The sequence below is a fragment of the Anopheles darlingi genome, chromosome 3 (assembly GCF_943734745.1).
Source record: "Anopheles darlingi chromosome 3, idAnoDarlMG_H_01, whole genome shotgun sequence".
Lineage (NCBI taxonomy): Eukaryota > Metazoa > Arthropoda > Insecta > Diptera > Culicidae > Anopheles > Anopheles darlingi.
This window is the reverse complement of record NC_064875.1, coordinates 53,180,788-53,204,925: the sequence shown is the minus strand read 5'-3', so window position 1 is coordinate 53,204,925 and position 24,138 is coordinate 53,180,788. Positions and strand designations below refer to the sequence as shown.

The following is a 24,138-nucleotide window of genomic DNA, read 5'->3' as shown; positions in this document are numbered from 1 at the left end:
CTTTCTGCTGAATGTATGAATGTTACTTAAGAATATAGGGAGAAGCTGACAAAATGTAAAATATTAGTTTATTAAGGTATAAAGTTGAAAGAATGAAACCCCAGCCAAATTATCTTCAGTAGCCTCTTTGTGTAGTAACAAACATGTTGTACTATCAACTAAGTACTTCTAAACCGAACCCAATTTCTATATCTCGATCGATCGGTGGTGTATTTCTATCCGCATAAAGCGTTATTTCCATGCTCCAACAATCCCTTTAACGGGCTTTGTAAGTGCTTTGTTCGTTACAAGCTGCCAATGCTCTTAATCGCCTTACGAAGGATTATTTACTTCGCGATAGCATATGCCGCAAAAGGGATATGTAACGTACGCCGCAGCATAAAACACAAGGTGCGTCCCTGGAAAAGGTCAAGATCGATGGAGCATCGCATAGCCTGCCAGCCAAAGGGACTTCAGTCCGGTTTGGAGCCCTCGCACGTTGTTGAAAGTGAATCCTCTCTCATCTTTGCCGGGTGCGTGCGACGAGCATTGCTGTATTGCGGAAGTGTCACGTAGCAAGGAGTCCAACAGGCACGCATTCCGACAAAGATGGAGATAACGATTATGATAATGTCCTGCGATTGTACAACTAGTAACTACACCCTTGCGTGAACCCTTAATGGAATGGACAAATCGGGAGAACCTTAATATTCTTTATTATTAATTTTGCTCAAATTTCTTTTCGATGCATTGTGAATATCCTTACTGATCCTTTATATGCTCATTGGGTACGAAGTAAAAAAAACCATCATGAAGTCTTCTCACAAATCATGGAGATGTTAAGGGTTTTAAAGGGTCGGTACATCGGTGGCACGAAGGATCCAACCAAAAGGAACGGCGTGGCAATTAATTAGATCCGCGATCGGCAAGTACAGGCAACGCCCAAGCAAAGAGAAAAAAGTCTCGCACAAGATCTCGCTTTGTGCTGACAAAGAATGTAATGACGCCTCGTTGTACAGTAGGCAGTGCAGCAGGTTCTACAGGAGGAGCAGTTCCCCGCCTGGGAGTCGACTCAAACCGACGGCATAACTCTTTCACTGCTAATGTGATGAAAATGGTGCGTGCAAACGGGTAATATGTATTCCAGGATTTTATGCTGTCATGGCAACAAATAATGTCGAAGGTGAGTCCGGGGCGTATCATGCGAAAGTGGGAAGTGAAAGACCGCCTGTGTGGTTTAATAACTTATCCAACAATAATATCTGTTAATCGTATTTGACCTCATGTTAAGAGTGCACGTAGAACTCATTCATTGGCTACCCGGCTACGTTCAAGTCCATTGATATTGGTGCCGTCACTTGCTTTGGTTAATAATGATCATCTCTTCTCTCTGTGACACTGCTACGGCGGGGCTGAAGAAGATGATTTATTGCGACAATTCGACGGCATGAATTTACCAGATACGGAAGTTTGATCATAGTAAATGGGCTAACGTTTATTAAATCGTCGCTCATGAATGTTAATTGGATGTACTGTTTAAAGTTATCGTAAATGGTGAATAATTCAAGTCGGAGTGCGGTTCAAATAATGCGTGCTTGTGGTTTTTTTATGTCTGGTGATGAGTCTAAAAAGTGGATTCGCACCTTCTTCTAAAGGCAGTGAAAGTATAATGTTTCACGCATCCATGGTTTAACATTTCAGAACAGGGTGGTTTCAGTTTCGTCGATCTTCCAGAACATGCTGCTGGTTAATTGCCATTTGCCTGTGAGTCTGTGTTCTTCCAAGTAGAAATCTAATGATTAACCACCAAGCTCGTATGCTGTCTGGCGGTTTGGTGCTGTAGAATCGAGCGCAGCATTCTCTTGATTGACGCGTGAACAGGTTTTTGCTGTTTGCTGGTCTGGGCGTGTACGATCGACGAAATGTGAAGATAGTATCTGAACGAATTGTGTCATTTCTAGTTTTGAAGAATCAAAATATATAATCATTTTTGTGCTACGAAAAGAATGAATAAAGAAACGTGCGGCTACCTAACAATCATGCCATTCAAGTGCCCAGTGCCCACGATCAACCTGCTGAGTTCAACCAACTCAGAATCAAGTCAAACAAAAAAAAAAAACAGAGCAACATTAAATTTGTACGTAGTCGGATCGGATCGTTCCACGCAAATGGATCCAGTGCGGTTAAGCCCGCCAAGAATGCCACCAAATGTCACCGGTGGTTTTACGACTGAGTTCGCCAACCAAGGCAACAGGGCCACCCGTTGCCCACATCTCCTCTTCGTAGTGGTTATCGGAAATGGAGCCATGGTAAGCCAAGAGGTGGTTGATATTTAGCGCACTTCTTGCGTGGCTTACAATAAAATAACAACTAAATTACTGCTACGCACCGTTTGGGTTGTTCATCCCCATATGGAGTGTATCTAGCCATTGCACTTGACTATTATCGTTTAATGGAATAATCCATGTCCGCCTACCAGTAGCAAATGTTAACATCAAGGTATCTTTGGAAATTAAAAAAGATTCACGGTGCTAAAGAGGTTATGATAGAGATTGTTTTGAAGAGGTTTCTTTTTTAAATAAGAAACGTGAACAATCGCTTCAATTTTAGCGAACCGATATGACCTTGAACTGCTCGGAACCGGTTAATCGATGGGCTGCGGATCGGCATGATGGAAATGATTCATTTTCATGTATCAACTTTGCTATACACGCCTAGATAGCTCCAAGTTCACGTAGTCATTAAGCTCTGACAACCGTAGTAGCATCGCACGCAAATGATAAACGATTCCGATCGATTGTTGTCGTTTGAAGTGAATCTTGGCAGCGTGGCATCTGTAACGCAATACTGACTCGTCTACTTGAATTCTTACAGAAAGTAGTTTGCCTAAAGGATAACAGGTTAATGGTTGGTACTGTGAGCACCAGCATACAACAAGCCGCGGCATTGGATTGTCGTTTACTCGGTTCATTCGCGATGGAAAGTTTGTCTGAAAGCAACTTCCCAAACTGCACCGTAGAGGCAGTGATAATCCTTATCGTAGTTGTTTACCTTATTCTCTGTGTTTCGCAGGGTCGGTCCAAAATTGGGAATTTCGTCGCCAGAGAATTCGTAGCTGACCCTGAAATATGACCTTGCCTTCTTAACGACAGTTATTTGAAGTGCAAAGCACGTTGAACGCAGAAGCGGCATTTGAGCGCTTAGGCGAACATTTACGTTTTATACAGCTCGGGCATTTTATAATTGGCATGGTGTGCTACTGGTATGTGACGCTTTTACTGTTTAACGGCGCCAGATCGCGTTGAGAACCACGGTAATAGCCGTTAGACGTGCGCCAATGAAATATTCAGTCTTTGTGAGTTCAGACGAGATGTGGTTTTTGTGTCGAGCTCAGTCTCCATTAGAACTTGCTACTTGATAGTCTAAGGTACTCCCAGGCTCTCAATCAAGCAGAGTGTGTCATAAGATAAAGGGATCGCTTGCTCTTCTGAGGTAAAAATGTCGCTGAAGCATCAGAAAGCTGTAGTCGTTGGTGGTGCCGGTGATATCGGAGGGGCTATTTGCCAAAATCTGCTCCAAGAAGGGGTAGAGGTCAGGTCTACTTATTGAAATAGATGTGATTCAATAAACGTGTAGCTAGCTATAAGCATTTACTTCCGCTTTCCAGACTTTGTGTGTTCTAGATGTTGTGGACCTAACGGAAGCGAGCCGCCAGCAGCTACAAGAAAGCAATCGAGAGGCAACAATCTTGTTCAAACACTGCGATATTGCAAACCGAGCGGCGTTGCTGGAGATTTTGGGAGGCGACGTTGCGAAGGCTTTCGGTTCGATCGATATTTTGGTTAACTCGGCCGGAATTGCATCCAGTGAGGTTCCCGATCAACTGATCAACGTGAATTTGGTGCGTGCAGTCGTACGCCCACAGAAACGAGTAGTAATGCGATATTCATGCATTCATATTTGCAGACAGCCGTCATTAACTCGAGCCTCTTCTGTTTCGATCTGATGTCACGTAGTAAGGGAGGGAAAGGAGGCGTGATAGTGAACGTGGCTTCCGTTGCCGGACTGGAACCAATACCATTCCTTCCGATCTACTGCGCCTCAAAGCACGGTGTCGTTAGCTTTACGAGATCTCTTGGAGTATGTTTCAACAAACGCCGATAAGTGATCATGGGCTAATTATTACGTTTGATCCAGGTGCCCCCAATCTTCGATAGCACTGGTGTGAAGTTCGTTGTCATCTGCCCCGGTGCTACAAAGACGAAAATGTTCAATCATTGCATGCAGATTCCAATCGACGTCGATGGGCTGCAGGATTTGTTCGACGATTACGTGAAACGCTTTCAAGCTCAAAGGTTGAAAAAAAAAAATATCTTTATTTCGGTAAAGGAAAGGTTAATTTTTTCTGTTTGTAACGGTTTCATTACAGCCCGGACGTTGTTGGCAAATGCGTGATTCGAGCGATCACTGAGGGCGAGAATGGATCGGCATGGATTTGCAACGAGGGCGTCATTGCTCAGCATCAATTTCCACAGTCATCGTTTTTGTAAAGTAATAATTCACAATACAATCTATGGGTTGTTGTACATCGTTTTAATCTTTTCCATTTTATGGTTTACGTGGCGCCGACATAACTATAGTTTATAGCTGACAACGATTTTAATAAATCATGCGCTTTAAACGCATTATGTTTTGTTTTTTAAACATTTTTTTAACCTACTTAGTTTGTAAAAATTGAAAATTATAGTCTTATTTTAAACGGATTTAGATTGCGCAAAGTAGCGAGGGTGGATGAGAGGAAAAACGAGAGAATGAATTCTCCCAAAGTTATGCAAAATGGTGTTTCATCGATTTCTCTTGCACAACGAGAAAAGGTGTAGGTTTTGGTCAAAAACATAAACCTCGGAGAATCCAAAGTTTTAACTTTTCAACAGTATTCCTTGAAATTTTTTTATCAATCGAATCGGAAATGATAAAGATACAGATTTTTTTAAAACCTCCATACATCGTGGTTAATGAGTCCTTGGAGGTCCAAACTAGGCTCATGATTGCGTCTCCATCATGGTAGGAGAGAGTTCTGTTTGCAGGTGTCCTTCCTCATCAGTGAAGAAGGCTTTGCTGCTGATGACTCTGTCACAAAAGGACGCGTACTTCTACCGTGTCGTGGGGGAGCCCGAGTCCAGCAAACTTGTGGCCCAGAAGCTTCGGGCGCAAAATGCACCACGTGTTGCCGAAACCCGGCAGGAACCTTGGGGACGTTTCGTGGAGGACGTGGAGGACTACCGTTGATGGAGTAAAGATTTAGATCTGTATACCGGTTGCCAATAAAGTAGTCTAAACCTCTATTTCACTTCTGAGCTGCCTGCATGAAAGTAAGTGTTTCGTGCGGACCGATTGATTTGTACGATTGCTAATCTTTTACGATATCTCGTTCAACCGACGCGCTACAAAGACACGGCACGCTGATAAATGACCCGCATCATCCGTGAAGCAAAAGTATTGTGACAGTACCGATCGTCATTAATAATACATACGCTGGTAGTGAGCTTAAATTTCATGTTTTTCCTTCCGCCACCGCTACACAACACTCTCGATGCGCGTTACGGTTGCTCAAAAACCGAGTCGAAATTCGTCGCAGGCATGTGTCACCACCTAGTGAAGATCACCAATGAATGATGCATCGAAAAAGTCGCTTGTTTCGACTCGCTGGCCACACTGGAAACGTTCCCTTTCCCTTGGTATTTTTGATAAATTTTCCTCAAAAGCATTAAAAATAATCTATATTAAGATCAGTTGCATCGTTCTGATAGTGGCTGATCGTGTGAGGTAAATAAGTTGTTTTGAAATTGCTATATTAAATCACGTGCAGGGATAAGAGCAAATGCTAGATGTTCTGTTCGCTCGAAATTTAACCTTTAAATCACCAATAAAACGATATTACAAGTTCGAAAAGAGTCGGTCCAACGATCACACTGCACCTGACGAGCGGCAAACATAAAGACAAAATCCAAACGGATGCATCACCAACGGTCGACTGGCGTCCGCCCCTAACATAAAGCCCATCCATTTCCCCCCATTTTCGTCTGTGGCTAGCGAAACGGAACGGGCGGCAGTGAAACAAAGCAAAAAAAAAAAAGGGGCAAGTGAAGGGTTCTCGCCCAAAGCCGGGGGCATCTGAATTCGTACGCACCTCCATCGCGCCACGTGATGATGTTCTTCCCCATTCGCAACGGAACTGATAGAAACACACACAGTACACAGACCGGGCCAGACTGCGCTACGATCGGACTACCCTTCGGATGTGGGGTGCGTGCATCACGAGGTGGAAACGGTTCGCTCCATCACTGTCCGTCGTCACTAGCCCCGCTCACCAGACCGGCGGAATCGTGGTACGCGGTGCAGGTGAGCACGCGTGGTGGTCTCGCGCGTGGATCAGTTATCCGCGAACCGCCCGGCAGCGAAGTGAGCGAACGTTAGAAAGACCGCGTCAGTCCTCGGCCGCAATCGGGTTGCTTCGCAGCGGTGCGCAAACGAAACGTGTTCCATGGGCGCCCAACCGCCGGTAGTGCGGTGCGGAAATGTGGTGTAAAGGTGCGTATACGAAAATGATAAATTAGGTTAACCCGCGGACAGAGACCAGCGGACTCTGGGCTTGCTGTTGTTGTGGTGCAACTTTCGTGAATTAAACCATAAACCACGAGACGGCAGCAGCAAACGGAATCGAAACTAACCACACTGCGGGGCTGGGTGGCTGGGTCTGATCCATGCCAGGTGGATGATAGTGAACCGGTGAGTGACTATAGCTACCGAATGTGAGGTTATGGTGACAGTCGGTGAAACCCCCAGCCCCAACCCCAAAGTTGCGTGCATTGATAAGGATTCTCTCGGTGTTGCTGGTATCGGTGTATGTGTGTGTGCTTTACACCAGTACAGTTTGTACGTTTTGTGACGAACGCCTGCAGGGCTGGGATAATGTAAAACGTTTGTTTTGCATTTTTGTTTAGTGAGCAACACTGGTGTCGACCCCAACCCCGCGCAACCAGCCGCCCGTGCCAGTGCTCCCCAGGTGTGTCAGCGAAAAAGCGGTGGAATCTCGCGAACAACGCATGTTTGAAAAACCTTGGGGCCACTTTTTTTGGAGGCCACGAAGTGCTGCGAACTATAGCTTGAATTTCGCGCAGACCATTTTTTGCGAACTAAGTGTCTTTGTGGGATGGATTGTTGTCGTTCGGTTGATGGAAAGTGCTTCCCCGGATGAAGTGGTGGATGGCGGATGAAACGGAACGATCCATCTGCGGCAGTCCGAGCAGCAGATGGCAATTGATAGGCAAATTGCTGCTGCTGCCACCGTCGATGCCACTTCTTGGCAATTTATGTTTCCCTTCACCGGTCCCATCAGCCACCATCGTTGTCCGGAAGTGCGCCATGTGTTGGGCTCCACAGTGTACGTGTGTGTCTGTGTGTGTGCCTGTCCCTCTATTCCATTTCTTCATCCCGATTTTCAGTTCAACGCTCGGACAAACGGTGCCTTCAGCGGGGTTCCTATTGATTTCCGCGCGCGAAAGTGTGCAATCTTGGCCGCTATGGCGGTGTATCGCAGATTTGGAAACTCATCCCCTCACTTCCCGTGCAATTGGTTCTCTGTAAAGCATCCCTCACGATGCTTGCTGCTTCACTGAGTGAGGAAAACGTGATGCACGCCACTAACCGGTTGCCATGTTGGCGTCTTCAAAATTTGCAAATTCCCCCCTAGTTTGTGAGCATGGCCTACGCTGGCACGTACCCCAATTGCCTTCTATTTAGCCAATTGAAGCAGCAATTGAGTGACAGTATATGGTAGTGGCCGTACCGTGAGGCGGGAGTTTGTTTACATCCCGGCTCCCGGCCCAACGATCCTTGCCGACCTTTCTTCGCTGCCAACAACCCGTGCCGCATGTTATTTATGCCCTTGCGTATCCCTCACCTTCTGTCGCGAGTACTCTTCCCTCTGCTTCTCTACTTACACTATTTACTCTTACCGATCCGGGCATTGCTCATTGTGCCAAACTGTTGGAGCGTTTTTTGGGGAGTTATTTGTGTTACGCCACATGTTTGTTGTTCGGAAAATGAAGAGCCAGTGTTTATGCGATCGCTTCGTACCGATCGGTGTGCGTGTGTTTAGACTAATGGCCGGCCGGAGGTACGTGCCGAAATGGACCATTTCCCACGCCAGTCATAAATGTTACTTTCGTTTTACATAGACGAAAAGTATGTTTTCTAATTAATGGTTGAAGAGAAGCAGGAGAATAAACCGTCCCGACCGTACGATCGGGTTGTCCAATATGAAAGTTCATCTTTTCGGCGAAGAGAAAGATGGCGCCTCCGGAGGGGCAGGAAGACAGATCTTGTTCAACAGTGATCGTTGCCCGTTTTCTCATTTGCCGCAGGATTTTGATTTGTTTTTGAAGGTAATCCCAGAGTGTGGATTAGTTATTGGCATCTTTTACCATAAATTCACGATTTTCTTACTTAACGATGAAAGGATCTTTGCTTCTCTAATTATGATCTACCAATTTTATGATCTCTCAATTATGCTTGATACTGGCACATAGGCACGGTACACTGGACGAGAAACACCAATCCGACGGTATGCACCGGTGCCGTGCTCAAATTACGTTCCATTTTCCCGATAAAACAACGAAACGGGACTCCTCACATCGGTATGACCCACATCCGGATTCTGGTCGGCCCAAAGCCGTATACCGAGTTCTCAAAACGCACCACACGCGTGGCCTTTTTCGTTGATTGATTCCTATTCGATCGGGCCGTCATAACGGATCCGCTCACTTGATCCGCTGCCGATAATGAACGGACCTACGGGTTCCTCTTTGTATTCGGCTACGGCCTTTGCGGGTGTTCGATGACGTGGGTGCCGTTTGGTGGCCAATTGAACGGGCCAAACAGCATGATCATAACCACCGCACCGCACCGACCACATTCCCGTTCATTGTGCATAGCTATTTGTTTTGGTAAAACCCGGGAACCGGGAGTGAGAACGTGTGCGCATAAGAAAGGAAACAATTTCGTGGGAGGTACACATTCTAGCCGCGGTCTGGCCACGTCATGGCCACACTGTTTGCACAACGGTACTGCCAGGTTGGCGAATGTGCGTTAGCGTTAGTCACGCTGGCCCCCTTCGCCCACTGGCCCGGAGCTCATTGTTCGGCACCAGCTGGCAAGTGATTCGTTATCAGGTCCAGCACACACCACAGTCGTTCTGCCATCATTCACCAACGGTGCGATAAGATAAGATAAGGTTCCTGGGTTTAGTCGCACGCTCGCCTCAGTTCCGTTTCGTTTCTTGGCTTGGCCTGGCCACGGGTTGTGTTGTGTGTTAAACACGTTGCAAGTTTTTGGCGACGTTTTGTCAAATGTAATTAGAACGTGAAACGGGACAACTCTTCAAGGATTTCCTGTTTCATCGTTGTGGATGTCGCTGAACAATTAAGAACAATCGCAGAGAACGCATCGCCACCGCCACCGAGGTCATTCGATTTAAGGTATATTAGTGCCAGATCCGTCTAGCGACCAGCACGCCCACCAACAACCTTTGTTAATGGAGCTGCGTGCGAGTTCGCAGCCAGCAGCCACCACAGCATTCGTGGTCAGTTTAGAATCGCGCTCCGAATGATTCACATCCATCCTCTGCGTGATCACTCCCAGTGCCTCTCGCCAGCGGTTGAACCTTTGTGCCAAGTGAGTGAGAAAGTTCGCGTGAAGTAGGTGGTGTTTGTGTTGCTTGCCACGGTTCATTATACGCATTTTACGTCGCGCCGGAGAAGGTTAAAGGGGGGTGGTGGTCTGCGCCGGTTGTCTACTGCCGTTACCGGAGTGGCGGTTATGCGGTGACTTCACAGTGCCTAAGGTTGACTCACCGGCCAGCCGGCTTGTTTCACTTTCTACTAAACCATCGCAATATGTTTTGTGAATGTTTTTGGGGCTTTGTTTTTCTTCCTCGGCCCTTGAGCTTCGCTTCATCAGAGAACGATCCAGAGGCACTAGGTCATCCGGACAAGCCTCGCTGTCGTTATGGTTGGTCGCGTTGCTTTCTGACAGAAACGAAATCTCGTGAAATAGCCGGCGAAGAAAATGCCCAAAAAAGAAAGAGAGAACCACGGATCGTCTTTTTCGATCTATGTTGGAGCGTCTTTGGAACGCACAGGAAAGCGGAAAGTGAAATGTCTGGTCGGTCTGGTGGCTTCACGGTTCGCCGGGCAGCCCCGAAAGCATGGCTGTCGCGTTAAAGCACCCGCGGACAGCGGACAGCGGGAAACGGGATGCTGATCGAGTGCAAAAACTAGGTGAACTATCCGTGCGAGAGTTGGGACCAATTTCGGCGGGGGCTTTTGTTTTGGTCTTTCGGTGGCGTTCGCACGAGATCCGTTCGCGCTAGAGATCGGAGTACGCTGTGCTGCGAATCGATCGAATGTTCGTGGAGGTGGTTTTTTGTCTTGTTTTGAGCTCGTCGTCGGGACCACATCGATCAGGTAATCAGCACTAATGGTGGACAACAGCTAAAAATGAAGTGTCATGGTCACGGCGATGCCGATGGCGAAAGTTACCGTTATTCTTATCGCCACGTACATGATTTATGTCAGTGCGCGTCACTGGATACGCGAGATCACTGATCAGATAGTCCTGGAGTAACTGTGGGCGAGGTGTTTTGAAGTGTTGTTTTCCGCATTGCAATACAGGTTGTGTTGAGGAATGAAAACAAGACTTTTTTTAGCTAAGGATTTTTTTAGGAAGGCGATCGATTGTGACATGCATTTTCATTTCCACGAAGAGATTTAGTGCATCTCTGTGATTCCCAGCGCCGGTCAAGCGTGGACAGTGATTTTACGATCGTTGGTGATCGCTACATGGGAAGGGGGAATCCAGTGAAAATTCGGTGCATTAAACATGTTTCCACCCCCGCTGCTCGGTCACATCCGCCGTAATTTGCTTCCGTTTCGTTTCCGTTTTTTTTGTTCATCGACGCGGATGTTTCACCGCGCACCACTTTCCACCCAAATGGGTGGCACCATGCTATAATAATGCTAATGATTTTTATTTCAGTTTTGTATTGCATCGGTGGTGTTTATTTTTTCTTGTTATCTTCATCTCTACTTTTTTCGTGTTTATTGCACCGCCTTCCACCTACCCAACTCTTTTCTAATCGGCCAAAAATAGCTGAACTGGTCCATCTCTCGCAGTTTTGCTCGAAAAAGTGGTCAGCAATGGCGACGGCAATCATTGCATTGCACGTGCCCAGGGTAATTCGGTGGTGGGCCGTTTTGTACTTTGCGGTGTCCGAGTGGTGGCTTCTTCATCATGGTTCTCCTCATCAAGCGTTGGCGCATTGATGTGCTGTACCCAGACAGGGCACTTGATGGCATCGAAATGATGAATTTAGGACGGCCCACCCGTCTCGGGCGTCTGCTGATTGATGAAAATGAGCAAGCGACGTGCAAAATGTTCGAAGAGAAATTTTTAATTTCGACAATTGCGTCCCTCGCTAGAGATCATTTTGGTAGTCCTTTTATTATCGTGCAACAACTTAGTAAACGAAGCGCCTTAAAGATGCAAGCAAAGTTGTTAACCAAAGGATTGTCTAGCGATGCTGAACGTATGTTGATGCCTTGCTAACAGAAAGCATCTGAGTCTGCTTGTGAAACGCCACGAAATAGAGAATTCATTGTAGGCAGTGGAGCGCTAAAGCATTCGAGATATTTCCGAGTTTGCAACATTTCTATTAAAGCGAAAAACATCTTCATGCGCCATTTAAGGTGTTATAAAAACAATTAATGTATATCAGTACGAATTATGTTGTAAAAGTTTTCAAAGAGTACGTTGTCATTACGACGTGTGGTCACCACCGTTGGCGAGCAATGTTCGAGGCAATCATCGCTATTGAGTGCCCTGAAAAGATAGTGTTTTCCAACCAACCGCCTTCACCGTCCGTATTGCCCACTGCGGCAAATAATAAAGCGTTTTATGAATCGAAGAGACAAGTGAGCGATAAGATAGACTACCAGACAACACTCGGGGACGATACGACAACGCAATCGCGACAGTCGTCTTGCGTGATAGTGACATGGTGGCATATTATTGATACGCGAAATAGAGAACACGTTTCATCAACGCGTCCGCGATCCATCGTTCGATGTGGTCAGACTTGTGAGCCGATATTTTATGGAATCTTCTCCTAATACCCAACACCCTGTTACGAATTTCGCAAACACGTGATCTAATGCGCTGCAAGACTTCCATCGCTGCGTCCAAAATGGAGGGCATAATGAGCGAAGGGGAAATCAATCACCGAACCAGACTTCCGACCGTTCGGCAAAGGCATGCTCACAGCTTGAGCTTGCATCAAACGCGAGACGTTGCGATTAAATTACAATTAAATCCTCTCCCCATCCACGGGGTGCCGTTTCGTATAAGTACTTTGCAAGTTGGCACAGCAGGTGCCATGGCGTCGTCACGGCTGAACGCCGACTTAACGTGTCGCGCCTAACAAGACGCCCTTTAGCCGTCGAACGAAGAGCATAGAGGGGTAGTGATGGAAGCGGGGTTATTTAAATCGAGAGATTAATCTTGACACACTCCTCACACCCGTTGTCTCGGGCAAGGAATTGGTAATGCCGTTTTTGGCGTCCGTGCATCCCAGCGCATCGTTAGGCAAATGTCGGAATGACTCATCGGTGTCACTGAACGGGATAGATTTGGCAGCCGGGTTGCTCAGATCTTGGAGGGACGCGTTACAAGCAGATCGATGTACTACCGAGCATGCCATGAGTTGGACCGATGCCAAGGCTCTAGAGCTCACGGCATGCGCTGCCTGGTTGTATAAATAGTTGAGCAAGTGTGCCGCTGCAGTGTTAGTGTAGCGTTCTCGATAATGTTTTTAAAATGTTCTCCCAAAAGAATTATTCTAAAATTATCGCTCATTATTTGATATGATCAAATTGTGGCAAACGAAGAACGGGATGGTCCGTTGCGGTGGTTGCATCTATAACTTGTCGGAATAACCACAAGCCGCATGCATTTGCAGTCGTCTGGTCCATTAGTGTGTCGCGTAGACTGAGGTGACTGAGACACGCAATAGCTGCAGCTCCTGTGCGTCAAACAGTAGTAGAACCGGAACTGACCGTCCGCGGTCTGGCCGTCCGTCTGTACCCGGTGTCAGTAGGCGCGACAAAAGAACAATAGCAACGGACACACTACAAATCACACACCGCACCACACGACCCGTTCCGTCATTCAATTCCAACTCCCAGCAAGCCCATGGTTCTACGCCGTCATGGGCCGCCACGGTTCGAAACAATATCTCTCGTGAGGCGAGCCGGTTTTGCCGTGAAATGTTTGAATTTTGCACCGCGTTTGTCCGCGCTGTCGGTTTGTCGGTGCGTTTTTGGCACGGTTGGGCTGCGGGTTTTTTGTTTGCATTTTCAGGGGACGAAACGTACTTGCAGCAGCTTATGCTGTTTTATTATTATCAGGGACACATAATTTATGTTGCTCGGTGCCATGCTGGCCCTGGCTGGAGGTGGTGTCAGTGCTGTTTTTTACAATTGAACAATTGGAAACAAATTAGCATTACAGTTGAATAAAAATCGATATTATTTATATCTTCCACTTGTGTAATGCTTTATATAATTTGAAAACATATAGAAAATATGCCACCGTATTTTTAAAACTTTCCTTGACCCTCCAGGGAGGTCATCTTTTTTGGGGATGCTTCCAACAGGCCCCTCCTGTGCCTGTGCCTGACTCTCGACTTTCTAGCCCGGTTTTATGACCATATCCATCCACTACCATCGACTCACCGAAGCGAAAGGTAATGAGAGGGCCCTCGATATAAAACTCATTTTAATGCACGTTTACACCGGCCGGAATGGATGTCGGAAGCAATGAAGGCTCCGAAACCTGTGTATTACGCGAGCGCCCGCCGGTGTTACAATACGCTTCCGCTGTGTCCGAAAAATGGATGAAAACGTACGGACGTACGTGGAAAACTGGACAAACGCGGCTAGAGATGCTTTCGATGAAAATGGCCGCGCCCAGCGACAACAATCTCCGTGGCGGCCAGTGTGGCAGCTATTCGGCAGCGAGCTCCGCTCGTTTGACCAAAGGTTGATGGATGGTCACGCATCGTCGGAGGGCGGAAGGTTTCACAGCCTCACAGCCACTATTCCCCTTGAGTTTTGTGGACGAACTCTGTCCACTTTTCTTCGGATGAACCGGGGGCGCATCGATCACGTTGCAAGAGGCAAGCAATCTTTTCCGTTATGCTACCAGGTGTGTTCCGTGGCGCCGTACCCTTGGGCGAGAGTTTATCACGCAATTTTCCGCGCATAGAGTCAGTGACTTTTCGCCACCGATGCCAGTGCTTTGCCAATGGCATCGGAATGACAGCGCACGATTGTGTCACACATTTCATAACTACTGCGGTTCCATTTCGATTACGGTTGTGGTGTTGATTAATCATTCGTTTTAATTTCGCATAACTATTAGTATGGGTTTCCAAAGTGACGCATTGTAATCGTATGTTTGCTAAATTAATCTGAAGTGATGGTTTTACTTTTACTGCTTTTTACAGAGACATAAGTCATCACGTGGTAGTACGCGAACTGTTTTTTTTATCGGTATCGTTCCGGTAGAAGGTCCCGTGACGTCGAAAGTGAACCAACACAGTACCTAGTGTACTGCGAAGCTAACAGGTTCAAAGGTATTGTTCTGCTACTGACTACGAAAACGGCAAAAAACTACAGTCAACATGTCTACTAAGATAAGCAGTAATGCGGCGGCCAATCCGGCCTCCAACACTACCACCACAACCAACAGTAACAACAACAACAACAACGATTCACCGGATGTACAAGTGACCGTTAAGGATCTTCCGATCTCGTTTAAGGTGAGTTCACAGGTGCGCCACTCCCGGTGGCCCCGGACTGTTACACGCATGCTGGCTATCCACTGGACCGTGCATAATGATGATGGGGGATGGCCTACGGGGTGCGAGATCAGTTTGTGTGAGGCTCCCGGTTTTGTTATATTTTCGTTTTCGACTTTGCGTTTCCCCTTCTGCCCGCTCGGCATGTTCCGCATGCATGCATCTGTACTACGCGGCGTCACAGGAGAAACACACGTGCACGTGGTGTACGATCTCGGATTGGACCGAGGTCCGAGAAGGTAGTAATGTGGAAAGCTTTTGGATGTTGTTTCCGCTGCGTTGTTTCCGACTGTCCAGTCCGTCCGTTCTGGGGTGCATTGTTGGGCGTCCATCAACCATCACAGTTTCCGCTCGACGACGATTGTCTGGTCGGGAGGGTTTGGTAGTGACTGTGGGATGGCGGTGAAGGTTTATGGAATTTGGACGCCGTTTTGCAACGTCACATTCTAGTCCAATTAGTATGTTCTGTGGCTGTCGGTTAAAATAGACTACCGGCCATCAACACATTCGATGGAAGAACCTATTTCCTTCGGAACAAACCGTTACACAATCCGAACTATAAGATAGTCATCATGATCATGTTCAATTGCCTACTCTCATGCCGGTTATGAACGGGGACAAAGCCTCTCCTGGCAGTATTGTTAATGTTTCATTTGGATATAACATCGCTTCCAACATGAAACCATTCAGCCATGGAGCCATGAAGGTTGTTTTCGGTGCTTCTTCATGGCAATGAACCGGTTTCAAGTACCTTTTCCAATGTTTCTCATTTTTCGGTGCCTTCGAGATAGAAGCTGCCTGGCTGAAACCGTTTTTCATTATTGTGGCCAGCGAGCTAACAGGAACCGGTCACGATAAACGCATTGTTATTGGGTGTATCGAACATAAACAGCTATTCCAGTGTACTAATCCAACGTGGTATAACCTATCTCACCTCTATTCTCTTTGTTAGGTTAAATACCTTGGCAGTCAACCGGCCACGGGCCTTTGGGGAATCAAACATACGAGGCTACCGGTGGATCATCTAGTAAGTGTCCAAGTTCTCCCAACGGATGGAATGCGTTTCTAATGCTTTGTCCGGCACGTTTCAGGTCAGTGTCGCCAAGAACCTACCCCCGAACAGGATTCTTCCGTTCTGCAATCTAACCGTCTCGCTGGATGGGGTAAAAATCGAGTCCATCACGTCGAAGCTTTCATCGATGTCGAACTTCACCATCGACACGATCTCGTACGGTGTACAGGATCTCGTCTACACGCGCGTCTTTGCGATGATAGTGGTGAAGGAAAACTACAACCTCAAAGAGAAAAACCCCTTCGATGTGCACGCGTTCGTGTGTGACAGCCGGTAAGCCGTGAGATCGATGGAGCTCCAGTTTTCGATAGTGATGAATTGATAATCGTTTTTTTTTCTTATCAACAGAGCGATGGCCCGAAAGTTGACGTTCGCATTGGCCGCTTCCTTCCAGGATTACTCGAAACGCGTGAAGGAAGCCGAGGAGCATAATGGTGGAGCGGGTGGCGATTCCGAGAAGATGACACGGAAGAAGTTTGCCATCGACCTGCGGACACCGGAGGAGATGCAGCTCGATATTACCGAGCAGGAAACGGAAGCGTGAAACACACCATTGTACACCCCTACACATGCACCTTCCCCAAAACACACACACACACACACGGGATCAACCTGAGTGCAAATCCTAGTCGTAAAATGTATGCTCCACGGTCGTTCTGTTTCGTAAACGGTGTCGAGCCGCTGGATGGCGAACTGGTTACTTACCTACGCATGAGGTCTACCAAATGTGCATCCGTGCATTCCTACTACTGCTATTGGCTTTTTGTTTTGTTTATCATTGAAGTTTATGTTGTTTTAGTGAAGCGTTTTACACCAGGGACCGTAGAAGAAGGAAAGGTGGAGCAAGCACTGTCTGCCTGCTTTTTCGCTTTTCTTTTACAAAATGAAGAAAGAAGATTCGTTAGAACGAAACGCTGTACAAAACGGGAAGCACGATGAGGCAAAACAGTTACAATTGTTTTTTTTCTTTTTCTTATAAGTAAGTCTATTTCGTTGTGAGAATGTGTCTGCGTAGCAACGATCGAGTGCGAGATCGAGCTATATTGTATAGTATTTTTAATCCAATAAACATTTACGAGTGGAATCGTTGTAACATCTTCCGGCAGGCACCATGCGGTACGCCTAAGAACAAATATTTGTCTAGTTGGGATTGGTTAGTGTCGTTAAAAAATTCTTAATGCCAATGCCACAAAAAAGTTTAATCGTTTGCAAATATAGCATTCAAACAAGAATCATAAAAATGATCAATCAACTATCAATCAACAATCAACTAGATTCAATTGAAACGATTATGCTTTATGCACGTGTTTCGAATGGGCAAAGCATAAAAATCGCATGAACAAAAAGATAAGTTTGGAAAAGGCCTTTGAGAGCTTCACTGGACCATCTTCACGGTTATTGCCGTGTATCGTACATGAACTCCATTTTTAGTATCTCTTTAAGCAACTCATCAAAGTTTGCATACTTACAATTTTATAAAGCAGTAGCATGAGGTTTCCACACATCAAGACTTCTTTCAACATTTAGTTCCCGTAGCAAAAGACACTCGGTTGGTTTTAATTTTTGAAAAGTTTACTTCGACAGAAGTTCGTTTGTCATCAACTGATACCCGGGAAATCGGGTGGAACGCGGAGAGGTTGCAAAACGCAACCTCGCCGTATGACGGAGCCGGTTGGTGTTGGGAGATGGAAATAAATTAACTTAACCTAGGGACGGTGAGCCAGGAAGCTACACAGGTATACACAGTATGCAGTGGCGCTACCCTTGCCAGCCGGGTTTACGATCTGCACCTGTTCTCTACCTTTCTTGCGGCGTTAGTGATGCTTCGATCGAATCGCGTCCGCTCGGAAGAGGAAGGTCTTCCTTCGTCGGATCGGTGGTCGCTGGGTAGCGGCAGCGGCCTCCAGGTGAAACTCGGTCGACACGATCAACTCCGGCAGTTCTACGCTATCGTGCGGTCGCGGTGGGGCCATCTCCTCCACGATGGCAGGACTCTCGAGTGGTCGTTCCGGTTGTACAGGTGCGTCAGCCAACAGCACTACACTGTGTTCTACCTCATCCGTCGGTTTGACGTCAGCCACTTCCGCTTCATCCGAATCGGTCACCGCGCTGACATCGCCACTGACGATCACTTCCGATTCGGATGATTCATCGCCCACCGGTACTAGTTCGTTCACCTTGGCGTCGTTTACTGCGTTACTTTCCATCTCCTGCCCTTCCTCAGGAGTGGCCGACACGACCGCATCGGTTACGGTGGTGTCCGTCAATGGTGCCATATCCAAATTGGCTTCACTAGGAGCGTCCATTTCGGGCAGCACCTCGTTGTCTTCAATGCTAGACGTGGCATCAACATTGGTAAGCGTAGGGTCCTCTACCAGATTACCAGAAGCTTGCGGTTTATCATTTTCCGCATTCTCAACCGGAATGTCGTGCACGATCGGTTCCAGTTCTTCGACCATTTGCACCGCGTTTAAGAGCGAGGCCGCACTGGCGTCCGGTTCGGGTTCGCTAGTATCGGTTGCCTCATGTACCGGGCTGGCGATGGCTTCTGTGGCGATAGCGTCTTCCGATGGGGAGCTTTCAGCATCATCGGCCTCTGTCGCAGCGGTTGCTGGGAATGATTCGGAAACGATAACGATCGGTTGTGTAGCTCCAGCATCATCTTCCTGCACTTCAACCTCCCGTGTGTCCTCCTGGCTGGTGGCCTCGGCCGTAGCTTCTTCAGTCGGTGTGGCTGCTGGCACACTGGCAGCGGCTGGTGGATCTGTTTCATCCAGCTCCTCCTGGGCAGTGTTTTCCGATGGCAGATCATCGGTTTCCTCCTCGATCGAATCGAACAGATCCGCATTCACTTGGTGATGAGTGAACTGCTCCTGTTCCCGCTGCTGGTGCTGCTCTGGCTCATCTTTTACCATCACATCACTAGCAACTGCCTGCGATTCATTATCCTGGGGCATCTCATTGGCGGCATTCTGATTGTCTTCATCTTTGGGAACGGCGATTTCTGCTGCCTTCGATGGTGCTGCTTGTGGTGCTTCCAGTTCCTCGGCAGGAGCAGAAGGTTGTTCTGCTGGTTGAGGTGATTCCTCGGCAGCGGATGACTCTGGACCGGCTTCCATCGCGGACGGTTCGTATCCTTCACCATCTGGATAGTACTGGACGGAGTCTTCACATGGATAGCCCAGCTGACCATCATGAACGCACGTTTGGTACATCTGGCTGAAGACCGTGCGCTCGGCACAGATAAAGCTGAACCGTGCCTTATCTTGGCATCGGTGGAAGATCTATTTCAACGAAGCAGTGCAACCGATCGCGTCAACAGAGAAAAAAGGTAGTAAACGATTAGCTTCACCTTCCGAGGATCTTATCATAAGTTGTACGGAATGTCTGAACTAGAGTGAATCAAATCCTTTTAACTTTACTTGCGGCAGTCGCAAAACTACGTAGAGGACAGTCGCAAACAATCGATCATTAACGCTGAAGAATGACATTGCTGGAAAGCTAAGTGACCTCTACACGACAGTCATCAGGATCCTCATGATGGCGATGATGGTGTGCACCTACACTAGCCAAGGGGTGTCCTGCTCAATATGGAGCAATGGCTTTTCTCCAAAGCCGATGCCCTCGTCATACAGCACATTCGAACCGTGTGAATCCCTTACCTGGCAGTCGTTGTCGATGTCGACGTAGAACCCGTCGCTACGGTTGCCGCACGCAAACGAGTGACTAATGTCGTCACGTATCTCCTCGGCACCGGCAGGCAGCACGTAGCTGTACACTTTCACTTGTTTGCTCTGGAAAGGGGAATCGAAAAAGGGCACACACAGAAAACCAACAAATAAATTAATGACACTTTTACAAATGCATAAAACGTCTAGCATGGCCGCCTGTTTTCGGCGTATGATGAGGGCGGGCGTGAGAGATCATAACGCCCTGCTCGTCCGCGCATTACGGACACGGATGGGCGCCACTAGTGATGCCATATTTGGACCCTACGCGTGCTTGATTGGTTCAATGGACTGGCAATTGAATGGAAAGTTCGGCAACTTCGAACACCCCATTATCGTTTTGGGCGATCTTCGATCGATCCTTCCGCTCGTTGTTGTTCGTTGTCCAATCGATCGATCGTGCTTTATTGGTGAAGTAAATCGAGAGCGATAAGAGAGTATGTTTTCTCTTCAAGCAGGATACGAATTCGTTTCGAAATCGATTAATTTTGAGAAATATTAACGAATGTTTAAAACTAAATTGATCGCTCACTTTCGAAGATCCTTCTGAGGGAATCTCAAGAGCGATTTGATCTCTGTGAGTCTGCAAACATTCTGATGTCCGTGAATCTATTAGAACACTCAGATATTTGAGTTGGAGAATTGCAATCGATTCGGCACAGTGACTAATGGATCACCAATAGGAAATCAACGGAACTAGTAACCGAACCAAACGGAAGAGGGTAAAGCGCTGCACAAAACGGAAGCTGGTGAGTCACTTACTCGAGCTGGCAGTATTCTGGCGTCCACCGTTAGCACCACCGTTAAGCATAGAAGCGCGAGAAGCGCCGCATTTCGTGTCACGCTAGACCGCGACATGGTTGGCCACCGCTAGTTATCACTGCAGTCAAGGAAAGGTTCTTTCGCACGAACACCACTACCACGAGAACGCACAGGTGGTGATCCTTTTAAACCGAACGTACTTCAGCTGTGCTAAAAGTAACGGACAACCGTACGACCGGCACGGGTGTTCTGTACTGCTGTTTTGTACGGTATCGATCCACTTCTACTATTATCCGTTGACTCGTAATAGTCTCACAGGATGCACTGAATGCGGCAAGCAGCGATGACGCGGAAGACGAAGACAGATTGACGGATTAACTTGATCGGAGCAGATCCGGCGCGCGCTCACTCGGCTGTGGGTATGTGCGGAAAATTTGTCAAACACCACCAATTTATAGTGAAAAGCTCTTACTAATCGCGACGACAACGACGACGACGACAGTGACCACGACCACGACCACGACTCGTGACGACGACGACAACGACGACGATACCCGCAAGGCACACGTCGTCTGTCGCCTGGACTATCAAATTTAAACCCTCTATACAAATACAGGGACACACCCACACGGGGACACTGACTGCCAGTGGACAAATGTGTCCCAACGAACACGAACGAGCGAGAGATAGAGAGAGCGAGAGAGCGAGAAGAAAACATCGAGGAGGGTGCGGATCGTCGTCGTCGGTATGCTGGTCATCGCCATCGCATGTTTTCACCTTCCGCACCTCCGCCTCCGCCTTGATCTAACCGTGCTGCGCGGGAGGCATTCGACGGGACAACTGGCGCGGACCGGCCATCCAACGGAAGTCACTTCGACATTTTATGCATGCAGGTAGCATCGGCAATGCTAAGCCAAGCTTACACCCTGGGCGACACGGAGAGCACTACACGCCGCACATTCGCACCGTTTGGCATCTCTTCAAGCCCCCTGGCTGTCAGAATGTTGGGTCCGAACCGAGCGGTGGTGCCGCGACCTTTTGCCCCGCTATGCAGGTTGCTTCCGGAGCTGGTTCCGACCGTTGGGATCGTTCTCGTTCTCGTTGTCGATTGGTGGTTTTTAGAACTTCGAACCGAGGGCAATCCATGTTTTCGGTGACCTTGCTCTAGCCAACATCGTGGTTGGTGCTGAGAAGTCGTTGGTGTCGACAGTTCGACCGGAAGCAATACTCTCAACAAATTCTGTTTGCTCGGTAAATTCTTTGGGATGTTCTATGGATGCCGTTATGATAGCTGGTTCATTTCATGAAAACGAGGAAGTAAAAATTACAATTAAAAACGTTTAGAAAAGAGTAATAAAGTTAGATACACTGTAGTTTATAAACTGAAGAGGATTGTGAGAAATTATTCGGAAACGAACTTGTTAAATTGATTTAACTTTAAATTGGAACATTTTTTAAGACATTATTTACAAGTTACAACCGTTGCAAGTTATGACCTTTGGTCAGCACATTCTTAAAGAACTCACCTCATAATGAAGAATACGAGTGAAAAAAAAAACGAAACAGAAAAACAAGGCAATGCAACTGGTGAATCAGACCTGCCATCACCGTTATGGCCGTTGAATGCAAATGAAAAAAAAAGCCAATTCTAGGTCCTAGAAAGCTAGGAAAGGCCAGTCTGTCTACGTCTGGCTGGTTGCTGGCGCACCTGCCGTGCATTTCGCAACAACTCGAGATTTGCAAATGGCGATGGTCATCCCGTACCAAAACGGGCCATCAAACTCGGTAAGCACGTCGGCCGGGCAATCAAATCTAGAACTGTCCGTTGGGCGCCTCGAGATGGTGGTCGATGATCGACGGATGGAGCGATCGATCGATTGGGGAGAGATTCTTATGCCCACCACCCAAGCCGGATGGTACATATTGGCATGCACCGTTGCACTTTTCGCCCACAGCACCCCGAAACCTTCGTTTCCTGGTCTCGGATCGGAAGCTTCCCTTGTAGGTTGTAGGGCGACCTGGTGAGGAAGGACTTTGTACCTACGATCGGGCCAGGCCCAGCAGAGAAATGGTGGACGGGCGCCATAGAATGAAGAATGTGGTCCCCACTCCTTTCGCCCACCTTAGAGGAGCTTACTTATAAATTATTCACCTCGCGATGGTTGTGGCTCGGAAATGGCACGGCAGTGTTTGGCTGCGCCGTGGCCTCCCCCGCCCGGGAGGACCTCGATGAATCCGCGGGCGCGCGCGCGCGCACTCTTTTGGTTTGGCACGGACGCTCCGGTCTGGTCTTGGGCCTTGGTGTCGCATTTCGATGGCAATAATTTCATTAACGGAACATTTGCACTCACGGGCAGTCACGGGTACGCGGGATGACCGAGAAGGAGTCATTGGTAGGCGCTGTTCTTAGCGCCTACCCAGTGACCATTCACCGTCTCCGTCGTCATCGTTGGTTTGCACGCGACAAGCGAACCAAACGCTGAGCTGAGCGCTGACCGCTGGACAGAAGGGCGCTGGATGGCGTTTTGCATTGCAAAGAAGGCAGGATGGCAGGCAGGTGGGCTTCCCGTAGGCCCCCGGGGACAGGTCCAGAATACTTTATGGTACGTCATTATTATATAGGTCAGCCGCGAATGTACGCCAGGGAATGTGGAGCAGTACGGGAGCTTATATTTTGGGCTCTATCACTTGGACGAGGTTTTCATCCAGGACGAGGCCTGGTCGCCAGTAGGCCGCTATTTTTAGACGATGCAGCTATAGCTGTTGCCAGGTGTTGACGGTTCATTTCACGGATCATTTACGATATGTAGTAGAACAGTGTTAGTGCCGTGGTTGTTGGTGTAGAATTCGTTTCAGAGCTTTGCTCAACTAGTGCTTTAGCGCAGAGGAAAAAAAATGTCATGCGATTTGTGAAATTTCTTGTCAATACTGTAGCAGCAGTTCATACGGTCGTAAGCTATTTGATGAAATACATATGATTGTATTGTAGAACTTCTTTGGCATTTTTTTACAGCACATCATCAGTTATGATTGGAATTAGTGTAAAAACGGATTTTCTTACTAATGCACATGCTGTTTTACCTATGGTATTTGATCAGGGGATCATGTCTAGTGAAATATTTAATGTATTCGCTACACTCACATTTTGGGTACTTCGTACGACACTCGTACGAAAAAGGCCAGAACTGATGGTGTATGGTTTATGGAAAACATGTCGTGCCCGGCACCATCATCCACTCGTCCATCCCAAATTGGGCTTTACGACGCTATGGGGACACTTTCGACCGGTCGATGGAAAGTGAAATGGCCTAGGCCTTGGCCGGTGGTAGATAGAATAATTAATCCAATCCGGATCCAGCCTTTCGCGGGTAATTACCGATCAATTCGTGGCTATCTGATTCCCATTTCAACCCATTAAGCGCGTACTAGAAACGCCGCCCACAATTCAAATGTTCTGCAGCAACGGTGGACCTCTCTTCCCGGAGGGAGAGTTTCTCACGCCCTCCTCATGTTAACATATTGCTCCCGAAAGGGTTTTCACTGAACGTACCCTGGTGCACCATATTCCCCGCCCGTCGGTTCAAATAGACGAAACGGTGGCCCGAATATTGAGCAGCTCG

At 47.6% G+C, this 24,138-nt stretch overlaps 3 protein-coding genes across 5 annotated transcripts; 2 read left to right on the top strand and 1 right to left on the bottom strand.

Annotated features, from left to right (window-relative positions):
• Positions 1-3,347: 3,347 nt before the first annotated feature.
• LOC125957370 (alcohol dehydrogenase 1-like) lies at positions 3,348-4,664 on the top strand. The gene is made up of 5 exons (XM_049690027.1): positions 3,348-3,570; positions 3,647-3,880; positions 3,946-4,119; positions 4,177-4,334; positions 4,409-4,664. Exons 1-5 carry the CDS (start codon positions 3,478-3,480, stop codon positions 4,527-4,529), a joined length of 780 nt encoding a protein of 259 aa, XP_049545984.1. The 5' UTR covers positions 3,348-3,477; the 3' UTR covers positions 4,530-4,664.
• Positions 4,665-6,432: 1,768 nt separating this feature from the next.
• On the top strand, positions 6,433-17,155 carry LOC125955167 (uncharacterized). 3 transcript variants are annotated; one of them, XM_049686149.1, is made up of 5 exons: positions 6,433-6,570; positions 14,603-14,917; positions 15,909-15,983; positions 16,048-16,301; positions 16,377-17,155. In XM_049686149.1, exons 2-5 carry the CDS (start codon positions 14,780-14,782, stop codon positions 16,570-16,572), a joined length of 663 nt encoding a protein of 220 aa, XP_049542106.1. In that variant the 5' UTR covers positions 6,433-6,570; positions 14,603-14,779; the 3' UTR covers positions 16,573-17,155. The 3 variants fall into 3 exon arrangements, with proteins under 3 accessions (XP_049542106.1, XP_049542105.1, XP_049542108.1); XM_049686148.1 differs by lacking the exon at positions 6,433-6,570 and adding an exon at positions 9,320-9,518; XM_049686151.1 differs by lacking the exon at positions 6,433-6,570 and adding an exon at positions 10,490-10,505.
• A 687-nt stretch (positions 17,156-17,842) lies between these two features.
• On the bottom strand, positions 17,843-22,965 carry LOC125955593 (dextranase). Its single transcript, XM_049686730.1, has 3 exons — positions 22,936-22,965; positions 19,691-19,822; positions 17,843-19,312 (listed from the first exon to the last, which is right to left on the bottom strand). The coding sequence occupies exons 1-3, from the start codon at positions 22,963-22,965 to the stop codon at positions 17,843-17,845; spliced, it is 1,632 nt and encodes a 543-aa protein (XP_049542687.1).
• Positions 22,966-24,138: the final 1,173 nt, after the last annotated feature.